Below are 21,632 nucleotides of genomic sequence, written 5' to 3'. Positions count from 1 at the left end.
ACAACACAGCCATAAATAAATAATTTAAAAAAAAGAACATTAAACATTCCTCTTAAAAAAATAAAAATAAAAATAAATAAAAAAGATGAACTGTTATTGGTATTCAAACATCAGTGACTTGCAGATTTATTTAAATGGGCCTTTATTGTAAATATTCACAATATTTACGTTCTTTTAGTATTTAAAGAAAATATATTGTTGTAGTGATTTACGCTCTTCTAAAACACCTACTCCTAAATTAGCTGTTAGAATCTCTTTTAGTGAACATATTTTTATGACTAAGTATTTCCTCTTAGAAACTAAAAACCTAGTTATATGTTAAAATACTTACATGGGTGCATTACTCCATAATCTTTAAGTTGAGAGATGATAAATCTGATGGAAAATTTTGAATTAACAATTTATGATATGAATAAGTGTCCATTCCAGCTCTTCTTACACATCAACTGTGGAATAAACTTGGTTCTTGCTTTCAAAGGCAACTTGGAGGGTTGGATATTTCCTTATTCTTTAAGAAGTGTTTGTATATACTTTACATGTTTATATTTTCTTGTAGTCTGTGATCACACTAGAAGACCTCACTGCTGAAATTTGTTATGTGAAATCTCCTCTCACTCTTCTTTCCTCTTAAAAATATTGGAATTAATGTGTCACATGCATTAAACTATTTATTAACAGCCTGACCCATTCCTGAATATTGTGTGGAAAATAAATGAGATGCTATCTGTGTCTGGAAATTTAGATGTGGTTGAAATACTAATGAAGGGATTTAGGAATGAACATATATGTCAATGTAGCTGTATGAGATACTGGAAAGGTAAGGCAAAGTCTGTTTACTGCTACTACTACTAAACCTGTCTTAGAAATAAAGATATACAAGGTCTTCAAAGGGAAAAATGAAACGAGAACAAATATATCTCATTAACAAAGCAGTCAATTCCCTTTATTTTTAAAATTTTATGTACACATAAGAATGATCTGTATAATGTACATTCAATATAGAAAGCTTTATATATTTGATAATGTATAGAACATTTCACAATTACACTAATCTCTTACATAACATCTTGACATCCATTTTTAAATTTTTTTGCACAACTCCTTTTTCATTCAATTTGGTGAAGCCAGTTATACATACCAACGTATGCTGTGAGCTCTCAGAAGGTTAATGATTGAGGAGAGGATACCAGCGAACAGGTGCAAGGACAAAACCTAATAGTGTTCGACGGTAGGAGAACAGCCACACAGACTCGATGCAGGAGAGGGAAATGCCCTTCTTAGGGGTGACTTAGATTTCCCAATTTCTGTAGACTGCAGTTCAACCCCACGGTCACACTAGTTCAAAAAAACATTATAAAAACTAGGAAGAAAGTTTTGTCTTTTTGATTCACAGTCTTGTAAACAGATATAAAGGAACAAAATGTGCTTACATACATCAAGAAAAAAAATTCTTGTGTACCCGCTTAGGTTGATCCACAGAGTGCTTTCTTATAACGTGATACAATTAGAATCGCTGACTTTTTTCCTAAATAAAAATATATTTATAGAAAAAGGAATAACACTGTCATGAAACCAGGAGAAAGGCAGTTAAGAGTTTTCTTCAATGTATCAGCTGGAGGAACGTGGACAGGGCACTGGCCTTTCAGCGTTTATTGTCTCTCAATAAAGTTTCAAGTCTGATAGCCAAGGTCGCCTGCCTCGCGGTCTACGGGAGGCGGCAGGTTAGACATGACTGAAGACGATGTCCCTGCAGTAAGGTAGCCAGCAACTCCAGGTCCTGCAAGAGAGAAAGGAAAATACACACCTTCTAAAGAGCAGAGTGATGTGAAAACACTGACCTTTATAAAAATGTCAGAACCAGGTCAAGCACCCCATCACAAGGAACTGATACAATCTATTAGGATTACCTAAGCATACAACGAAACCTTAATAAACAGCTACACAGCACCATTTTCATGGTTTGCCTTTACTATATGACAAAGTTAAAAATCATTTCAAAATTTATGCTGGACAGTAACACTGGAAACATGGAAAAATTTTCCCTTCTCACATCTGGGAAGTTTAATCTTTCAAAAAATCTTGGACGCTGAAGGATATAGCTAATGTCAAATGAGAAAAAATGGGAACAGAGGAAAGAAACTCTGTACTTGGGTCAGTCCATTCGAAAGTCATACGTGATGAATTCCCAACAAAAAACACTTCTATCCACATTCGAGTTAACCTATTTTCATTTGGTGCAAAGAAATGCTACTTTAACAAGTAACACCAAATGAACAAGGGTTGCTACACCAAGGTCTCTGAGAAAGAAAACGCAAACTCTGGACATAGCTCATAGGTCAAAATAAGAGTGCTATGGAAAAGGTATCAATATTTTAGTTTTATATGTCTTGATTCTAACAATCTCTAGTGCACAAAAATGCCATTATCTATGCCAGCATTTATGAAGATGTGGCCTATGAGCATATATAATGGCTTTAGCCCTCTAGTTTATCATGAACTGCAGAGACATTTAATTACACCTCAGAATCACTGCACAACTGTACTCTGCACAACAGAGTACTTGCAAGAAACACCGTACTGCAACATAATACTGCATATTGAACAATACTTTTAGCTGAAATCATAGGAAACAAGGCAAACAGCTAAGGAACACTGTAAGGGTTAGGACTAGAAAGGCAGTGGAAGCGGCATGCATTTAGCAAAATGGTTCTCTACCTGCTTCAGAGAGCTACACAGAAGTTAGCAAGCTGCCTGGCAGAGCGGATCTAAAGCCCGCTCCTGAGGTGAAGGGGACTGCTGCCAGTTAGAAGGGAAGGAGAGACACCTGAGGGGAAAAAAGAAACATAAGCAGCAAGGGAAGTCATAAGGAAGTGCAAACAGCAGAGCAGTTTGATGAAGGCTAAGGTATAACAGGGACTGAAGCAGGACAAAAGGGGGACAATTCAGATTCATCTTGTTTTTAACCTCATGAGCATGTGTACTGAGGACGTGAAGAAAGCAGACACTGTGTATGCAGCACGTGGTTACACGGCGGCCAGAGACAACTCAGCTCACATGAGGTGCCGCTTGCCACCTGGAGTGCCCGGGAACTTAGAAAACCTAGAAAAAGGATTTTCCCTTTTTTAAGGCAAGGTGGGCCTGCATCTATCAACCCCTGCTTTCCACCAATCAGGACACCAGGCCTTCCACAGACTGCTCAGGAAAGAGACCATACCCCCCTGACAGCAGTTCAGAGCAACAGCGCCACACGGTTACATCACTTCCCACCAACCTGCCACTCTGAACTTCAGGCAGCAGCAAGATTGCTAGGGAACGTGCCAAGGATGCAACCCTTAAGAATAAACCCCTAAACACTCCAGACTGGTACAGTTCCTGAGCACTTCTGATGTGGGCTCAACTTAGTTCACATCAAATGAATAGATTATGAGACCAAATCATGAATGCTACATATAGAGAAAGGACTAAGGATGTGGTTCTCAGACTACATGCTGAGGCACCCCGGGGCAAATTCACACGGGACACCACGGGCTATTTTTAATTTGAGAGACAAATGACATCTGTTGGATACCATACAAACAACTAATCGCAAGTTGTTTGGATATAACTACTTAATAAACTTAATTATTAAGCATTTCTTTTGGCCTAGGGGTAGATAAAGAAAAAAAAAATCACTAAGTAAGGCACCGTGAACTGAGGAAGTTTGGGAACCTCTGGGCTAAAATCTAAATTGTGAATGATGGGCCTAGAAGGATTATCCAGAAGAGACCAAATTCTAGCCCCACCATTTGCCTCTTTAGGAAAGACAAGTCAATTCCTGGTATTTCTCTAAATGAAGTCTGAGATGCTCTCTCCCTCACACCCCTGGCCTCTTCCAGACACGTCTGGCTTCTAGGGGCTGGAAGCTACAGTCTGCTGGGATACGACACTGTGTTCTCCAGAGAAACATGGCAGGAAAGAGTAGGGGCTGCCAGAAACGGGGCACATGGCACACTGTGTAAGGCAGCTGGACTTAAGAGGGATGTGAAAACCAAGAATCCCACAGAATGGAATTGGCTGCCATGATGGAGTAGTGGAAGGAGCATGGCCTTTGGTGAAAATGAACATGGGATTCTCAGTGGGGGGAAAAAAAAGGAAGCCCTGTCTTAGCAGCAATGTCCTACAATAAACTGACACTGACCTTAGGGAATCTTTCCTAACATGGCTCCCATTGTGTAGTCTTGGACACGTGTAAAAAGAAAAACAAAAGGTAATAAAAACCAACTCTGCAAAGAACTAATGGACCAGTTTGATGAGAGGCCCAAGAAATGCACCCTTGCTCCCTTTGATGACCTTAGGAAAACAAGTTAACTATTCCACATGCCTCTAATTAAATAGAAGTAAATAAGTATATAGTACAAAGTTCTTCATCTCCAATTCTAGCTCTTAAAAGCATCTTTGCCTTGGCCCACTTCTCTTTCTTTCCTTGTTGTTCCTTCTTTCTCTACTGATTTTCTAGGTAAGGAAATCTGAGGATTTTCACTGCTGAAATTATTTTTATAGGGCTTTGAGCTTGTTAGCACCAAGCTCTTCTAAAACAAAATAAATGGCTAAGTAACCCAAGGCCCTGCAAAATGAGCAGTTACAGCTTAACTGCACCATGGGTAAAGTCCCACTGAGGCACTTTTAGATGAACATTTATCATAAAACAAAACAATATGCCAGGCTAGAGGGTCCGTCTCATCTCAATTTATCAACACTGAGTAATCCTGCCTAGGACATTTTAATTTTTACCCCAAATCCTGAACATGTGACTGAGTGACATTTGCTCAGCAGCCAGGAAGAAGAAAATTATAAATGCGATTAGTCATTCCCATCTTATTTTGAAATAGTAATTAACTTTCCTTTATCTCTCCCCATCTCCTAAACAAAATCTACTTATCAGAAGAAAAGGCTGGTGACAACTTATGTTCTCACAGCTCCTTATTTCATTTGCAAATTGATTAGACAGGGGCTGGTACAAACTGAATCTTCTCAAGACTGAAGGCAGGGTGGGGTAAATTTAAAATTCCAATTCAACACAACACTGTATACATTCCATGGAGTTCCACGTAACGAAATTTTATCATTATTAGAAGTACTAGCCCCTTTTATCAAACAATGACACACAATTCAACGGAAAAGCTCAAACACAAAAAAGAAAACATTTGGCAATCCAAGCGATAAATATACATCAGTTCAACCGGTAGTACTTTCACAACAAAAGAACATCCCAGACTGATGATGTGCTAAGAACTGGACAATTAGGGGGCCAACACAGCTCAGAGCTAGTCCAGATTGTCCCACGTCAACTGATGTGCCCTTGGGCTTCAACAATGACCTTCAGAATGGCCACAGTAAAGCTCCAGGCCCTTTCCAGGCTGGGATTTATACCACCTACCCCTCGATGGCTTTATATGGAACTTGCTGCCCCGTGAGCCAGACCAAGGATGTGAAGAAATTTATAAACCCCAGCCTTTTTATTTCCCTAACCTTCTGCAGTCCATCAAAGCTGCTTCTCATAACTCATTCAGAAGCTACCCCAGGGATCCAAGTAAAAGGAAAGGCACAGACAGAAACCTTTTGGCTCCCTGAACTTTTCCTACAGTTATTAGGGAATCTGGGTGGGGGTGAGGACCAAGTGATTTCTAAAGGAACTCTAGGTCTCTGAAGATAAATCCTTCTCTCTTCTGTATTCTAACGACAGACCTTTTGACCCACAGCTGTTAGTACGTCAAAGATCACCTGCAGTCTTTTATTCCATCCAGTCAAGTCAGTGAATGCAATGAATGTGAAGTACACTCAAGAACAAAAAGAATTAGAAGAGGCCTTCCTGTCCCTGCTTGTAATCTATATCTTCCTATTCTTCAAGGTCAAATTTTAAATAAGTTTACTCTCAGCTAGAAAAAAATACGGCAGATTTTCCAATCGTACCGTTCTTACATACAAAGTAATGAATATAATGAAATATAATGAAAAGGTGGTATTGTGTAAACTTTTTGGGAAGAGTCTAAAGTGGTAAAGTTTTTAGTGTGTCTATAAGAACATACTCCTACTTAGAAGCTACAGCTTTACCCCGAATTTGAAAGAGATATGGAAGAGACTAAGACCATATTCTAGGTATTTCTCTCCACAGAAATCATAGGGCAGGGGATGGGAAAGGTAGAAGGGAAACCCACAGCACTCTACTCTTAATGTACACACATGCACCGCATGTTCATAAATTCTAGAAGTATGATTATAAATTTTAGGGGATTAATATTAAAGAGGTCACAGTGGAGGAAAAAACAGTAACGTCACAACCACGTCTAAAATTAAAACCATGCAAAACTTTCGCCAAAGTCCCCACTTCTGAATATTCAAGATTTGGTCTTCAGGATTTATAAATTTCTATATTAGCGATCAGGATTATTAAAACAGTTACACTGGTGTGAGAAACCCTGGGTAATTAATTTTTTCTCTCAATTTACCTACATCATCTCTGGTTAGAGGAGGACGCAGGGCTGACATTTTTTAAAATACTATAATTTCAGGCAGACTGCAAGAATCACTTAATATTCCTAAGGTTAATTTCAAACTAAAAACTTTTATACCAAAGACTATATTTCATTTTCAGCATTTAGCAATAGACTTCTGTGACTTTCTTTTTAAACAGAAGCTAATATGAAAACAAGTATTCCAAAATTACTACGCTAAAATAAGTCTGTAAAATGGACAAATGTCCCAAGCTTCTGCAGTGTATTATCTTCTGATCCCTAGGCAGTAAAACATCCTTTCCTTTATGGTACCCACATATTTCCTCCCACGAGAAGATAAACCCTAAATATTTAGTAAAACTTCAGATTAATCACTGGTAACTTCGAAGAAAAAATATTTCACATGTGAGTATGCATATTTGGAACTTCAACCTAGTATTCTGACAGAATGGAACGATGCTATCATATTTCTGAGTAGATATCTCTCCACTCTTTTTTTACATGTTCAAGATAAACATTTTAATACAGCCATACTCCAAATACAACATATGACACCATGGATTTACTGGATCAAAACTAAGCAGTGTCCACGTTGCAGTCAGCACACATTCGACACCACAGCAGTTCGCATGTTGTCTGGGCTAGAACCAGAGGTCCACTGCATGCCCACAGCATCTCCAAGACAGGTAGCTAGGAACCTAGGAAAACCCTCTAAATGCCATTTTTAGTCTAGACAGGGCAAAAGAAAGGTCCAAGTGGCTTCTGCCATGTGTCTTAGGGAAGAGAATTGGGTGTGGTTTACCTGTGAGGTATCCTGCTGTTTGTGACTCAGAAATAAACAAGTCATGTTTCTGATCTTTGAAGGCACTCCAGACTGAAGAATGAGACAGGATTTCATTCACCTAGGGAAGTAAAACAAACTCTTTGAACTTAAACAAACTAAGTGCTAGATGTTGGTAGATGAAATTAAAGAGAAAAAGCAAACTTACAAGACAAAAGGAACAGGCCAGCTGAGGAAAGAACCAAAGATGAACCAAGACCTCACATTCATCAGACACTCTATACCAGGCACATCTCATTAAGCCAAATGCAAATAAGTCCCTAAATCAGTCTTCTCTCTAAACTTGGACTCTACTATTTGAACTTACTGACTTGTATGTAATTTGGGCACGAAGATGTTCTTGTGACAGTAACAACTGGCTGACAGTGTGGTGTGGGTTCATGAAGTATTCCTCAGGAAGGGGTTTGGGGAGGAGCTACTGCAAAACTCAAGCTACAACTTTTTTTTTTTTTTAACATCTATTTATTTATTTGGCTGCACCGGGTCTTAGTTGCGACACGTGGGATCTTCATTGCGGCATTCAGGCTCTTAGTTGCGGCATTCGGGTTCTCTGACCAGGGATCAAATCCAGGCCCGCTGCACTGGGAGTGCAGAGTCTTAACTGCTGGACCTCCAGGGAAGTCCCTCAAGCTACAATTTAAAGCACTTTTTCAAACTATGGATGTGACCTGTTAGAAGTTTAAGAAATCTATTAAGACAGTTGTGATCAACATGCTTGAGAAAATAAAATAGATTAATATAGAAAGCGTCAGAGTATCACATGTAAAATGGGCAAAATTGTCCTGTGATATATATACACACACGAGTATAAATAACATGTGTGTAAATGTGTATTGGACTAAGATGGAAGACATGTTTCTTTCTGTGACATAGATAAAAAAAAAGTTTAGGAAATTCCAATATAGAGGATATCTTTCGCATATCAAAGTTCAGATCAAATATTTATTGAGCACCTCATATGTGGGTTGCACAGTGGACAGAAAGATGAGAAAGACTTTCTCTGTCCCTGAAGTGCCTACAGTTTAGTAGGGGAGACAGACAATGCCAGATAACTTAGCGGTAAGCATTAAAGTAGAGATATATACGGGGACTGTGTGAGTCCAAAAGACTCTTTGTCCCAACCTTGGAGAGAAGCAATGGTGGAAGTGATTAGTTGTGAAGGTGCTAAAGTTCCTATTTTGGAAACTATCATAATTCTTTCCTCCCCTTGGGAGTGGAAGGTGGGTGTCAAGGTTGCTCTGCTAATTCTCATCAACAGGAATCCAGAGGGGAGGACAATTGCCGGCACGCGGTACATAGGAGTGCCTTTGCTTGGCATTCAGAACACCCACAGGTAACTTTATTCAACATATAGTTAATGACTGCAGCAGCACATGCTGTCTCTCTTCTTTATTATCATCTTAAATAGTTCAAATGATAATACTGCTAGGAGGGACAACAGCATACAAAATGTTTCTTTAGTTGGAACATACAAACACAATGGATTCACTAAAGGAGAGGTTTAAGTCAATTTAAACCTACAGAAGAACATTAGTAGGTAGAAATAGTCCAAACATCTATCAACGGATGAATGGGTAAACAAATCGTGGCATATACACACAATGGAACATTATTCAGCCTTAAAAAGGAATGAAGCGTTGAAACACACTATAACGCAGATTAACCTTGAAAACATGCTAAGTGACAGAAGCCAGACACAAAAGGTCACATATTGTATGATTCCATTTATGTGAAATGTCCAGAATTGGTGAATTCCTAGAAAACAGAGTGGTGACTGCCCGAAGCTGAGGGGAAGAAGAAATGGGAAATAACTGCTTAATTGGTACAGAGTTTTGGGGACTAGATAAAGTGGTGGTTATACAACATTGTTAATGCACTAAATACCAGTAAATTGTTCAATTTAAAATGGTTAATTTTATGTTATGTAAATTTCACCTCAACTTAAAAAAAGAGAGCATTACTAGATAGGGCTATATAATAATACTGAATGAGGAACTCCTCAGATGCAACATTAAGAATAAAACCAATGAGGAAGATGGGAATAAAGACACAGACCCACTAGAGAATGGACTTGAGGATATGGGGATGGGGAGGGGTAAGATGTGACAGGGTGAGAGAGTGGCATAGACATATATACACTACCAAATGTAAAATAGATAGCTAGTGGGAAGCAGCCACATAGCACAGAGAGATCAGCTCGGTGCTTTGTGACAACCTAGAGGGGTGGGATAGGGAGGGTGGGAGGGAGGGAGATGCAAGAGGGAAGAGATATGGGAACATATGTATACGTATAACTGATTCACTTTGTTATAAAGCAGAAACTAACACATTGTAAAGCAGTTATACTCCAATAAAGATGTTTAAAAAAAAAAAAAACCAATGAGGAAAATTAAATTGCTGAACTGGTTTGAACTCAGCATATGCATGCGGCTGAAACACATTAATAGAATCTAAGTTACAACAAAAAGGAAGCCAACACTTTGTAAGTGCTAATAACGGAAGGAGATGAAACTAAAATGATGTTCTGTATCTTTTAAAATGGTATTATGGGATGGTTAATGAATGCAGTTATCACTATTCCACAGTAACTCCTAGAACTGAAAGTTAATCTTAACCGGCAACTAAATGCTCAGTATTCTTCTATGCTGAAGAATGTGCAACATGCTACCACTATCCAGAGAAAGAATCCTCCTGGTGACTATTTGAGTATATAGTTTGTGTTTTATGAGGCAGCTATGCTAGTCCATCCCTGGTCTTGGGATCTGCTCCAGTTACGGTCAAGAACCACACCTGTAGGTGGACCCTGAGCTGAGGTGCATAGATCACCAATGGCCAAGACACCTGGCTTTGAAAATGCCTTGTAATCGGCAAAGTTACCTCTGTGCAGACTCACCTGTTCTCCATGCTGCAGGCTTCGAGTCATTGCCTTGAGAGCTTTAACAATCTGAGCCTTTGTGGCTGCTGGGCTGTCCAGATTTTCAAGGCCAATGCCTTCAAGTAATTTTAAGAGGTATGGGACCAAATCTGCTTTCAGGGCCTAGAAGAGAATATTAAGTATACATACGTGTGTACGTGTGTGTATGTATGTATGTGTCTGTGTGTCTATATATATATATATATAGACACACACACAAATATATACGCTTTAAAAAATGTAAGCCATCCACTGAGGAAATAATTTCACTCCCAGAACCATATCTGGAAGAGGACACTCTGCTTTATTTTATTTTAATGCCAGATGCAGAATTTCGGGGGCGAGGGTATCTAATAGTAATGACATTTTTACTTAATGAGATTTTATTCTGTTCCATCAACTATTCTAAATGCTATATGCTGATTATTTTACTTAATCCTCCCAACACCTAATGATGTAGGCACAACTATAATATTGCCAATGGAAAAATCAATGCATGGAGGGTAAAACATGTTGACAGTCACAGAGCTAGACAGTAATGGAATCTGTGTCTGGACCTATAAAGTACAGAACCTGAGCTTCAGCGAGTATACTGGTCTGCTTCCTCTAAGGACATACACTGATGGGCAACAATATTGGCAGTATATTAGTTCTTTTTCACATTTTCTTAAAACATCAACCTTTGCATTCACTATACATTTTCTATTAGCCTAATAAAAGCTAAGTAATACTCTGCTACCACACAATTTTCACTGTCCGCTCTGAAATTCAAAGGAAAGAGGTGGAAGTAACTAAGTAAGTCTACCTCTTTTTTACAGATATTATTCTTGGAACAACCCTGTGAGAAGTCATAACTTTATTTTACAGATGAGGAATCTGAGTACTGTAAGGTTAAGTATCATGCCTGAGGTCACAGAGCCATCAAGTGGTAGAACTAACTCATGTTCTTTCCAATACAACAACCCTCCCAGCCAATTATAAGTTTGAACCTCAGAGCATCCAATTATCTCCTTGAAATGTACTCAGTACTTCTAACCTGCCTGAACAAGGAACAGGGATGGAAGTGGGGGTGGATGGAGAGAGAAGATGTGAGAGGAAAAGGGACTGGGAAATAGGAGGGCCAGATAATAAGGATGCAGGGCCTTGTATTCAGGCTAAGGATGTCAAATGTCACTTTGTCATCTGGCAGGTAATGGGAAACCATTGAAGGATTTTTAAGTGAAGAATGAGTTACACGTTTAAGAGTTGTATTACAGAAAGATCACTTTCTCAATGGCTTTTAAATTTATTATATGTTTTTTGGTTCCCTTGATGTCTGCTACATTGGTACCCACAAAGTCTTCTTTTCATTAGATGGGTAGTCTCTTTGAAAAGGACTATAAAAACCTTGGCCTGTTTTTTGAACATGACTTAAGAAACAAAGGAATGAATAAACAGAATGAATCTTTCCAAAAAGGATAAAACAAATTTTACAAAGCAAGTTAAGGATAAATGCTTAGTAAATAACCAAAATTTAAAATTCAGACATCACAAAAGTACTTTGACATTGGAAGGATTTTTGGTAGCTGGCCCACCTCTTCTGTGTGTATATATACATGTGCCTGCGTGTGTGTGTGTGTATAAAATATAAAATTGTGCATGCACAAATTCACAAGTTACCTCTCTGCCAAGTCAGGGAAACCAAAATCAGTGCTAAATAAGTGAAAATCTATTTGTTTGGTATGTTGCCTTCCCTAAAATAGAAATCTAGAAAGTCACTTACTTGTGCTACTAATTCACTCTGCTCCTTCTGAAACATTCGGTTAATTGCTTCACAGGCTAGACCAATAGTATCTGGTCTCTTTTTCATTCCATTTATCAGTGGGCCAATGGTCTCCAAAGATGCCATGGCTCGAACACACAGCTAAGTGCCCAAAAAGAGAAGGTTACTTGTAGACTAGCAATATTTTATGTAACACGGTAAATACCACAATAATATATGAAAAACCTACATTCAGTTCAAGTTTTTTTTTTTTTTTTCTTTTGGGCCGCGCCACGCCAAAAATCCCTTAGTTCCCCGACCAGGGATTGATCCCATGTTCCCTGCAGTGGAAGCGCCAAGTCTTAACCACTGGACCACCAGGGAAGTCCCATCAGCTCAAGTTTAATAATGAACTAAGTCAAATTCAGTCTCCTATTAATCAGATCATTTAAACCAGTTTAAGAATTGTTACAATACCATGAGGCTCGTATGGATTAAGGCACATGGTAGGAAGGGGATTTATACTTCAATGTACATTAGTCAGGAAGAGGGAGCACAGATGAATTCTAGAGCTATAAGCTACTAAATGGATTCATCAATACCTCATTTTCAGACAGGGCATGAATAACTCGAATGGCACTCTTAGGAATGGCATTGTTCCTATGATTCATCGCCTGGATAACTTTCGGAAGATGGCCCAATGGTGGGACCTGATCAGCCAGCTGAGGCTGTGCATTGAAGAGACATACTGTTGCCATTGTCAAAGTTTCCAGAGTTTCTCCCTGGAGGGTATAAAGCAAACAAACAAGCAAACTGTAAAATACTGATGAAGTCCTAAACATCCTTGGTAATTATTCGGTGTTACTAAGGGTCCACAAGTTCTAAGTGCTGATACTTGAAAAGTGATCCCTAAATCCTAAAAGAACAACAAACTTTCCCGTCTTGACAAAGGCATGAATTTAAAGGACTTTAAGAATGTGATACATTAATCTAAGCAACCTTTCTCTGGGCATTTCTATTCCACATCTCATTTCTATTGCAGATAAGAGATGTCTATTAAGAGATCAGCTCTCAAAAGATATTACTAGAAATTTTCAGATAATGTTATAGAAATGCCAATGTCAGAGAACATCAATAATTCAGGAGAATGAAGAACTAGCAAAAATGTTTTCCCCAGTTCTATTAAAAATCCTACTAATTAACATGTCTGGCTGCCATAATGCACTTTCTATTGTGGAAAATGGATTGCAAAGACCTGTAACTTATACCATTATATGCAAACATATATATCCATAACATAACATGTCTTAAATAAACATGGAAGCTGGGATGCACTGAAAAAGAAAGCAATATAGAAGGAAAATGTTATACGTTTTTCTGTTTGCAAGTTTCTCCTTTCTGAGGATTTCATTTTTTAAGCAAACTGTGTATGTAGTAAAAATTCTAGTAAAGAGAAAATGTGACTATAGAAAGAGACATATGTAAATATCTGACATAATGTTAATTTTTGCAAAGCTAATGATAGTAACTAATGATTTCTAAGTACTCGACATTATACTAAGTACTCCACATTTATCAAAACTCATGAAAACTTCAGCCTTAGGGGCAGATGCTGTTACCTTTCTATGAGGTAACTGAGGTAGAATCAGGAGGCATTACTCCAGGCCACAGAGCTAGTCAGTGGGGGGGCTGGTACTGGGGTCCAGGACCATTTAACAACACAGATCGGGCTCTTAATCACCTCTACAGCCAGCTTGCTTAATTAATTATGTACCTCAATTATTTTCAATATATGAGTTCAAATAACAAAACCTTATATTACATCAGGGTTTATGACTTGCCAAGCCAAGACCAAGTCTACTTTCCTACTCACTCCTGCTTTCCTACTGGCCTTTGGCTTTGAGCATAGGTACAGGGTTCACCCATGTAGTTAAGACTCCCCTGTCAATTTTTTTAAGTAGGGTCATTCCTGCCATCTATGGCAAGCTAAGTGAAGAACATGCCCTAGCAGGACACACTTCCATTTAGGTTTCTACACTGCACATTTAGGTTTCTCCTTAAAACCATACCATCACTGGAAATGGGATGGCGGAAACCTTTCAGAGCTACTATAATTGTTAGAAATAGCATCCTCTCAATATACATACCTCTAACTTTTACCAAGAAGTTTCACTTTTGACAAGGCATGTGTGAATTTAAGGGTGGCTGCTACATTGAAAGAGGTAGCCAATTCTTAATGTATGGTCAATGAGGATGGTGTTTTAACAGAAACACTATCAACATGTTTAGCAAACTATATGAAATGTCTGGCTGACGGCTAAAGCTTACGTGAGGATTGTTCTTCTCCAGGAGCTCAGTTAACTTTTCTAGCAGTGCAATAAGAAATTCTCTAGGCTTTCTTAGAACCCAAGCTGGTTGTGCAATAAAGATTCTCAAGAAAACTCCTCCAACAGCAAGTTCACCTTCTGCTTCTGCAAACACCACAGCAAAATCTTCAGGCAACTTTAAATAGAGAAAGAATAGTCAAGTCACTTACTAATCATTAGTTGTACATTAAGCAAGAAATAAAAACCCTATTAAAGAAATCGTTATGAAATTAACTAGTCCTTAAATAGTCATTAATATAATCAAATCAAAATTATTGTAAGTTTTATTTTCTCTTAACAAAATTCAGAAAAAGCCCTTTGATTAAGTTACTTACTCTGAAAGTGAGCATTCCTACTTTTATGTTTAAAACCTTATTTTCCAGGGGAAGACCTAAGTTTCTTAATGACAAAGTATCTAAAAGGTTGGCATTAAACTCACTCATCAGGAGTTTAAAAAAACAACAAAAATTTACAGTAAAATGTAAAATTCCTTCCTCTGAATAAAAGTATACTTTACCTTCCAGTTTACATCGGGGTTGTCTTGCTGATTTTTAAAGTGCCTTGGGAAAAAAAAAGGGGAAAGGACATCAAACTTCAGTCACAAGACACACTTTCATGCATGTAGAGTAAGCCTTAGAAAGGTGACAGACAATGTGAGGCACGCCTGCCTGCCCGGTGACCCCACCTGAAGGCCCTAAGTTACTGCGTGTCTCTTGACTTACTCGAGCACCATTTCTCTAACTGTCATGGACACTTTATCTCTGGAGCTGTCATTCCAAATTAACTCAGGATTTTCATGAGTTCCTTCAAAAATATGGACGGCAGCTTCAGGGTTGTCTCTCATGGCATCCATAAACACGCTCGGGAGAAATTTCATCAATGTAATTCGAACCTAGATGAGGAGGTTTGAGAAAGAAAAGAGACCTATTGGAAACATCTCAATATTTGGTCTGCTTTACATTTCTCTAAGATAGAATGTTGCTGTAATTCATGTTATGGCTGATATGGGCCACAACTATCATCCAAAAATTCTGGACTGAGAGAACAGATAAACCTTGGTTTATGCAAAGGTAACAAGACTCACTACGACCTGCTACTACTTACCTATCCAGGTTCATTTCCTCTCTCCTCCTCAAATTTAAGAAACATTAAGAAATTCAGCACCAGTGGGGTGTGAAGTTCCCAGAGCACACCACCCTGCCAGATCCTGCCCTGCACATGCTGTTCCTTCTTCCCAGAAGGCCCTTAGCTGGCCTGTCCCTCCACCCCTCCCACACCCCACACCCTCACAAATTTTTCTCATGCTACCTTTGTGGCATACAAGTATTTTTTGGTGCATTTATTTTGCTATACTGTGTTTTACATTATACTGTGCCTTTTTCCAGAAAGGATTTAAAAAACAGCTTAAAAAAATATATCCAACACACACATACACACAAACTGAAAATTAGTCTGAGGCATAAGGACAAAGGGAAAATGAAGGTTGGAAAGATAAGTTTTTCCTTCAGGTCCTCACATAATTTTCCTTCCTTTGTGTCATTCAAGTCTGTGCTCAAATTTCATCTTATAGAAATCTTCCCTGGCCAAGTCTGTCTTGCTGTTGCTGTATTTTCAGCCCCTGGCACAAGCAGATACTTGAATGAATATCTCATTCAGTATATACTCTGAGTATACTCATTCAGATACTTACTTGAATGAATGAGACTAATAGGAAGTCAGTACACAAAGGAAACATCAAAAGCTCTGTATAATTGCAAGCAATATATTACAAATTTAGCCCTGAACTCCTAGCAGCCAATGAACTAAAGGAAACAGTGTCAGTTACATGATAGAGAGCATCCACAAAACAGGATGTGTGTCACTTTTCTTGGTCAAATGGATCTAAGACATAAATACAAGAGTTAAAACTATAAAACTCTTGGGAAAAAATACAGGCATAGATCTTTGTAACCTTGGATTAGATAATGGCTTCTTATATATGACATTAAAAGCACAAGCTACAACAACAACAAAGATAGTATGGACTTCATCAAAATTAAAAAAAGACACCATCAGTAAAGTGGAAAGACATCCACAAAATGGGAGAAAATATTTGCAAATCATATATCTGATAAGGGACTGGTATCCAAAATATATAAAGAACAATTACAACTCAATAGTAAAAAGACAACCCAATTAAAAAATGAGCAAAGGATGTGAATAGATATTCCTCTAAAAAAGATGTACAAATGGCCACTTAAGCACATGAAAAGACATTCAACATCATTAGGCACCAGGAAAATGCAAACCAAAACCCTGAGATAACACTTCACACCCACTAGGATGACTATACTCAACAAAGATATATAGGGTGGGCCAAAAAGTGCCTTCGGTTTTTTAAGTAAAAATAAAAGACACATTTTTCATTTTCACCAAGAACTTTATCAAACAACGTATTCACTCTTTTATTCCACTACCTTCTGCCATTTTCCAGGCAACTTCATAATTCCATCTTCCCAAAACTTCTTATCTTTTTGAACAAATAACTGTTCCAGGTACCTTTTTCAGTCTTCCAGGGAACTGAAATTTTTTCCATTAAGAGAACTTTGTAAAGACTGAAATAAATGGAAATCCTAAGGTGCAATGTCTGGTGCATACGGCAGATAAATCAGAACTTCCCAGCCAAGCTGTAACAGTTTTTGCCTGGTCATCAAAGAAACATGCGGTCTTACGTTATCCTGATGGAAGATTATGTGTTTTCTGTTGACTAATTCTGGACGCTTTTCATGGAGTGCTGCTTTCAGTTGGTCTAATTGGGAGCAGTACTTGTTGGAATTAATTGTTTGGTTTTCCAGAAGGAGCTCATAATAGAGAACTCCCTTCCAATCCCACCATATACACAACATCACCTTCTTTGGATGAAGACCGGCCTTTGGTGTGGTTGGTGGTCGTTCATTTCACTTGCCCCACGATCTCTTCCATTCCACACTGTTGTACAGTATCCACTTTTGTCACCCGTCACGATTTGTTTTAAAAATGAAACGTTTTCATTACGTTTCAATAGAGAGTTGCATGCAAAAATATGGTCAAGAAGGCTCTTTTTGCTTAACTTAATGTGGAATCCAAGCATCAAAGCGATTCACATGACCAAGCTGGTGCAAATGATTTTCAGTGCTTGATTTGGATAGTTTGAGTATGTCAGCTCTCTCCTGCGTGGTATAACATTGATTGTTCTCAATTATTGCTTCGATTTGATCGCTATCAACTTCAACTGGTCTACCTGACCATGGAGCATCATCCAGCGAGAAATCTCCAGCACGAAACTTCGCAAACCATTTTTGACATGTTCCAGCAGTCACAGCACCTTCTCCATACACTGCACAAATCTTTTTGTGCGTTTCCGTTGCATTTTTACCTTTCTTGAAATAATAAAGCATAATATGCTGAAAATGTTGCTTTTTTCTTCCATCTTCAATATTAAAATGGCTACACAAAAATTAACCAATATTGATTAAGTCTTTTTTTAAATGCACGCTGATATGACAGCTGTCACATACAATCCAACAAAATTGTTTTGAATGAAGTTAAAGACAGCTAAGTGCTACTAGAGCCATCTTACGGAAAAAACTGAACGAACATTTTGGCCCACCCAATATAACAAGTGTCAGAGAAGAGGTGGAGAAATCAGAATCCTCACCCATCACTGGTGGGAATGTAAAATGGTGCAGCCACTGTGGAAAACAGTCTGATAATTCCTTGAAAAGTTAAAAATAGTGTTACCATATGATCCAGAAATTCTACTCTCGGAGAAATAAAATACATATCCACACAAAAACTTGTACACATGTGTTCACAGTAGCATCACTCAGAATAGCCAAAAAGTAGCAATAATCCACGTGTCCATTTTCAAATGATAAATGGAAAAAACAAAATGTGGTATATGTATACAATAGAATATTATTTGGCAATAAAAAGGAAGTACTGACACATGCTACAACATGGAGGAATCTTGAAAACATTATGCTAAGTGACAGAAGCCAGACACAGAAGACACATATTATGATTCCATTTACATGAAATGCTCAGAATAGGCAAATCTATAGAGACAGAAAGTAGGTTAGTGGTTGCCAGGTGCTAGGGGGAAGGTGAATGGGAAGTGACTGCTAAAGGGAATGGGTTTTTTTCCTGGGTTGATGAAAATGTTTCTAAAATAGATTGTTGTTGCCCAAACCAATGAATTGTATACTTCATATGTGTGACTTGTATGGTATGTCAATTATATCTCAATAAAGTTGTTACCAAAAAGGAAAATAAGTTTACTGACCCCAGTTCTAGAATCTCCTGCTGCAAATCATTCAATTAAGGAGCTGACACTTGTATTTTTCCTATACAGAAAATTTAAGTGTAAATATATTCACCTTGGTAAAATTTGTCCCTCATGTATTTCAAAGGTCAAAAAATTACTGAAGAGCTCAAAAATCAATCAATCAATACATATTTATTTTAAATATCTAAAACATTATTTAAAACATGTAATATTAGACATTATAATTATGTGCTACCCAACTCTAGCTTTAAGAAAACTCAATATTAAATATCAATATTCATGGACTTCCCCGGCGGTCCAGTGGTTAAGATTCTGCCTTCCAATGCAGAGGGCGTGGGTTCGATCCCTGGTCGGGGAACTAAGATCCCAAATGCCGCGCGTGGTGTGGCCAAAAATTTTTTTTAAAAAATCAATATTCATGATTTTACGGACCCTTGCTATAGATATCCAAATGTAATCACCCTTATCCCATCAACCCTGTTGATGACAGACTATTAACCATATTCCCAAAGTAAAACAGTTCTAGGTCCTGTGACAGATTCTCAGGAGATCAGACAAGGAAAAAAAACAACTGAATCTAGCGTGTTTTACTGATGTAAAATAACACCTAACACTCTGGAAGTGGGGGCTCAGGAGCCTTCATTTCATATCTGGGCTGGCTTCAGTGAGCATTACTTCATGTGAAACTGATTTAATAACAGAAGAAGGGGACTTTGATTACACCTGTGTCTGGATGAAATTCTATTTAGAAGTGCTGTTCTAACAGGTTCCTGCTCTGCAAATTGGACCATGGTTCCAGAGATCATCTTGTTAGCTCCAGATTCTTAATGAGAGATCTCCCTGCAGAGAGGGGAAGCAAAGGTGCCGTTACTCACGTGCTATATGGCTTTAACTAATATGGGTGTGGGGTGTATCTCCTTCACAAGCTACCTCCACAGGCCAATCCTTGAAGTGTGAAGGTCTAACCTAACGTATCATCCGTCATAACTTAAGTATACTTTTCTTCTTTCTTCAAGGGAGATGAACAGCTTTATCACCATAATTCAAATACTCTCTTAAGACTTCTCAATTCTAGTGCAGGCTTCACCGACTATAATTTTTTTCTAACTAGTAATATATAGGATTAATTTCAGGTATGTCGATCTTCCAACTTTCACATTAAGTTATTTCCTCACCATCTCAGACTTTGGTAACCCTCATGTAATCCGTTATCAAAGTTACAGAGCTTTAATAATTTCTTTCTAAGAACCCATTTTGTGCTCACCTTTGGACCTATTAGTTTATCTGCTGTCATTTTAGCAAAAAGTTCTGCTGTCTGGGCTCGAACCTGTGGATGTGTTGAATTGCAGAACATGTCTAGTAAATAAATCAAAGCTCCTGTGAAGGAAAGAAAGAATTAGTGTTTATACTCTAAATTAAAAAAAAAATGACTTTTCTAATCATAGAATCATAGTAGAATTCATTTTCAACCTTGTTTCAACTCAATGCAGTTTGGTTTTTTTTAAACTGTAAACCTTCCAAAGCATTCTTCTAGTTTATCAGACTATACAAAGCAGCTCAAAATAAGCTTCACCATTACTGAGCATGACTGGATGAGAAAGCACTCCATACATTACCTTTTGCCATTGCTTCTTTGATTATTTTAGTACTTGATGTCAAAGCATAAAGAGTTTCCAGAACAAGCTGACGACCTGCAAAGTAAAAGACATTTCAAGGAATGTATCATCACATTAGCTTACATTTACTAGGCACCAGTGCCAGGCACTGAACTAGGTGTTCTACACAGGGTATTATACTTACATCTTCACAATAACCAGCAAGACAGGAATTGTGGTCTCCTTATGAGTGAGGAAGCTGAGACCCAGATTGACCAACCCATGGATTCACAGCTAGCAAGAGGTATAGCTCACTATACCACTAAGGTATATAGAGGTTTATAGAAGTCTGACTTCCAAAATCCACACTCGTAACCACTATGCCATACTGTCTTGCTACCTCACTGTTCACTGTGCAAACAAAATCTTCTCACCTCCTGACACCCTGAGAACACTCTATTCAGGGATCTACAATTTTTATGTGGTGCTAGTGTCTTAGAGAAATAAGTAGGAAGTAACAGTTGCAAGACACTGTTCCAATCTAAGACACAATAGCATCCTTCTGCCCATAGTCTGTGCGCTTCTCACCCTAGTCATCGAAGTATACTCGGCTAATGGACTTTACTCTTCTAAAGTCAAAATGGCAACAACAGACAGGTGACCGAAGGAGTAAAGAGTTGGCAAAGAGGGTGAAGGCTGCCAAGTATTAGGCTGAGACTAAAACAACAAAGGATGGTAGACAGAATGAGCTAAGTTAACAGGCAGGAGAACAAACACTCAAAAGGAGATTTTTAAGAGAAGCAACAGTACTTCACTGAAAACCTACCACTGTTCTAACCATAGTTTCAAAGGAAAACAAGTCTTTGGAGGGGAGAGAGGAAGTCAACATTTTATGTTTTTAATGTCCCTTAGCAAACAGTTAAAGATAATTTAGTCTAAAATATAAATGATAGCAGAGTAGGCTGAGATATCTAGATGTCAGCTATTTTACCGGTAAGATTAAAATAATGACTGGACTATATAAATCCAATATGAATATAAAATCTTTCAAGTTATGACTTCTGTAACATTCTTCACTTCATCAATCAGTTTAATTTTGCATTGTTTGAAGCCTCGTAAAGCTGTCAAAAGCTAATAAAAAAGAAAAACCAACTAAGGTTGTAGGGATGATAAAAATAATCTGCGAATGACTTTTAAAAGTTGTCATTTTAAAGAGCTATTTCAAACGTCGTTTATTAAAGAAAACAAAAATATTCAATGGAAACTGAACTCCACTCAATTCACTGAACATAACACCTAACACGTGCAAGGCACTGGGGCATAAAATGAATGAGACAGGTTGCTGCTCTCAAGGAGGTGAACAGGTATGAAGTCAAGA

At 38.1% G+C, this 21,632-nt stretch overlaps 1 protein-coding gene across 2 annotated transcripts in view; it reads right to left on the bottom strand.

Moving 5' to 3' along the window:
• Positions 1 to 916: 916 nt before the first annotated feature.
• Positions 917 to 21,632, bottom strand: part of DNAJC13 (DnaJ heat shock protein family (Hsp40) member C13) — a 122,637-nt gene continuing 101,921 nt past the window's right edge. For both annotated transcript variants that reach the window (XM_068545913.1, XM_068545914.1), the window contains exons 47-56: positions 20,276 to 20,350; positions 19,924 to 20,036; positions 15,076 to 15,245; positions 14,871 to 14,913; positions 14,316 to 14,489; positions 12,590 to 12,769; positions 12,009 to 12,149; positions 10,226 to 10,369; positions 7,294 to 7,393; positions 917 to 1,777 (exon numbers count right to left, since the gene is read on the bottom strand). In XM_068545913.1, the coding sequence (XP_068402014.1) occupies positions 1,671 to 1,777; positions 7,294 to 7,393; positions 10,226 to 10,369; positions 12,009 to 12,149; positions 12,590 to 12,769; positions 14,316 to 14,489; positions 14,871 to 14,913; positions 15,076 to 15,245; positions 19,924 to 20,036; positions 20,276 to 20,350 (1,247 nt within the window). In that variant the 3' untranslated portion in view covers positions 917 to 1,670. The remainder of the gene's footprint in view (positions 1,778 to 7,293; positions 7,394 to 10,225; positions 10,370 to 12,008; positions 12,150 to 12,589; positions 12,770 to 14,315; positions 14,490 to 14,870; positions 14,914 to 15,075; positions 15,246 to 19,923; positions 20,037 to 20,275; positions 20,351 to 21,632) is intronic.

Source organism: Eschrichtius robustus, chromosome 6, assembly GCF_028021215.1.
Source record: "Eschrichtius robustus isolate mEscRob2 chromosome 6, mEscRob2.pri, whole genome shotgun sequence".
NCBI classification, from domain to species: domain Eukaryota; kingdom Metazoa; phylum Chordata; class Mammalia; order Artiodactyla; family Eschrichtiidae; genus Eschrichtius; species Eschrichtius robustus.
This window is presented reverse-complemented; position numbering and strand designations above follow the sequence as displayed.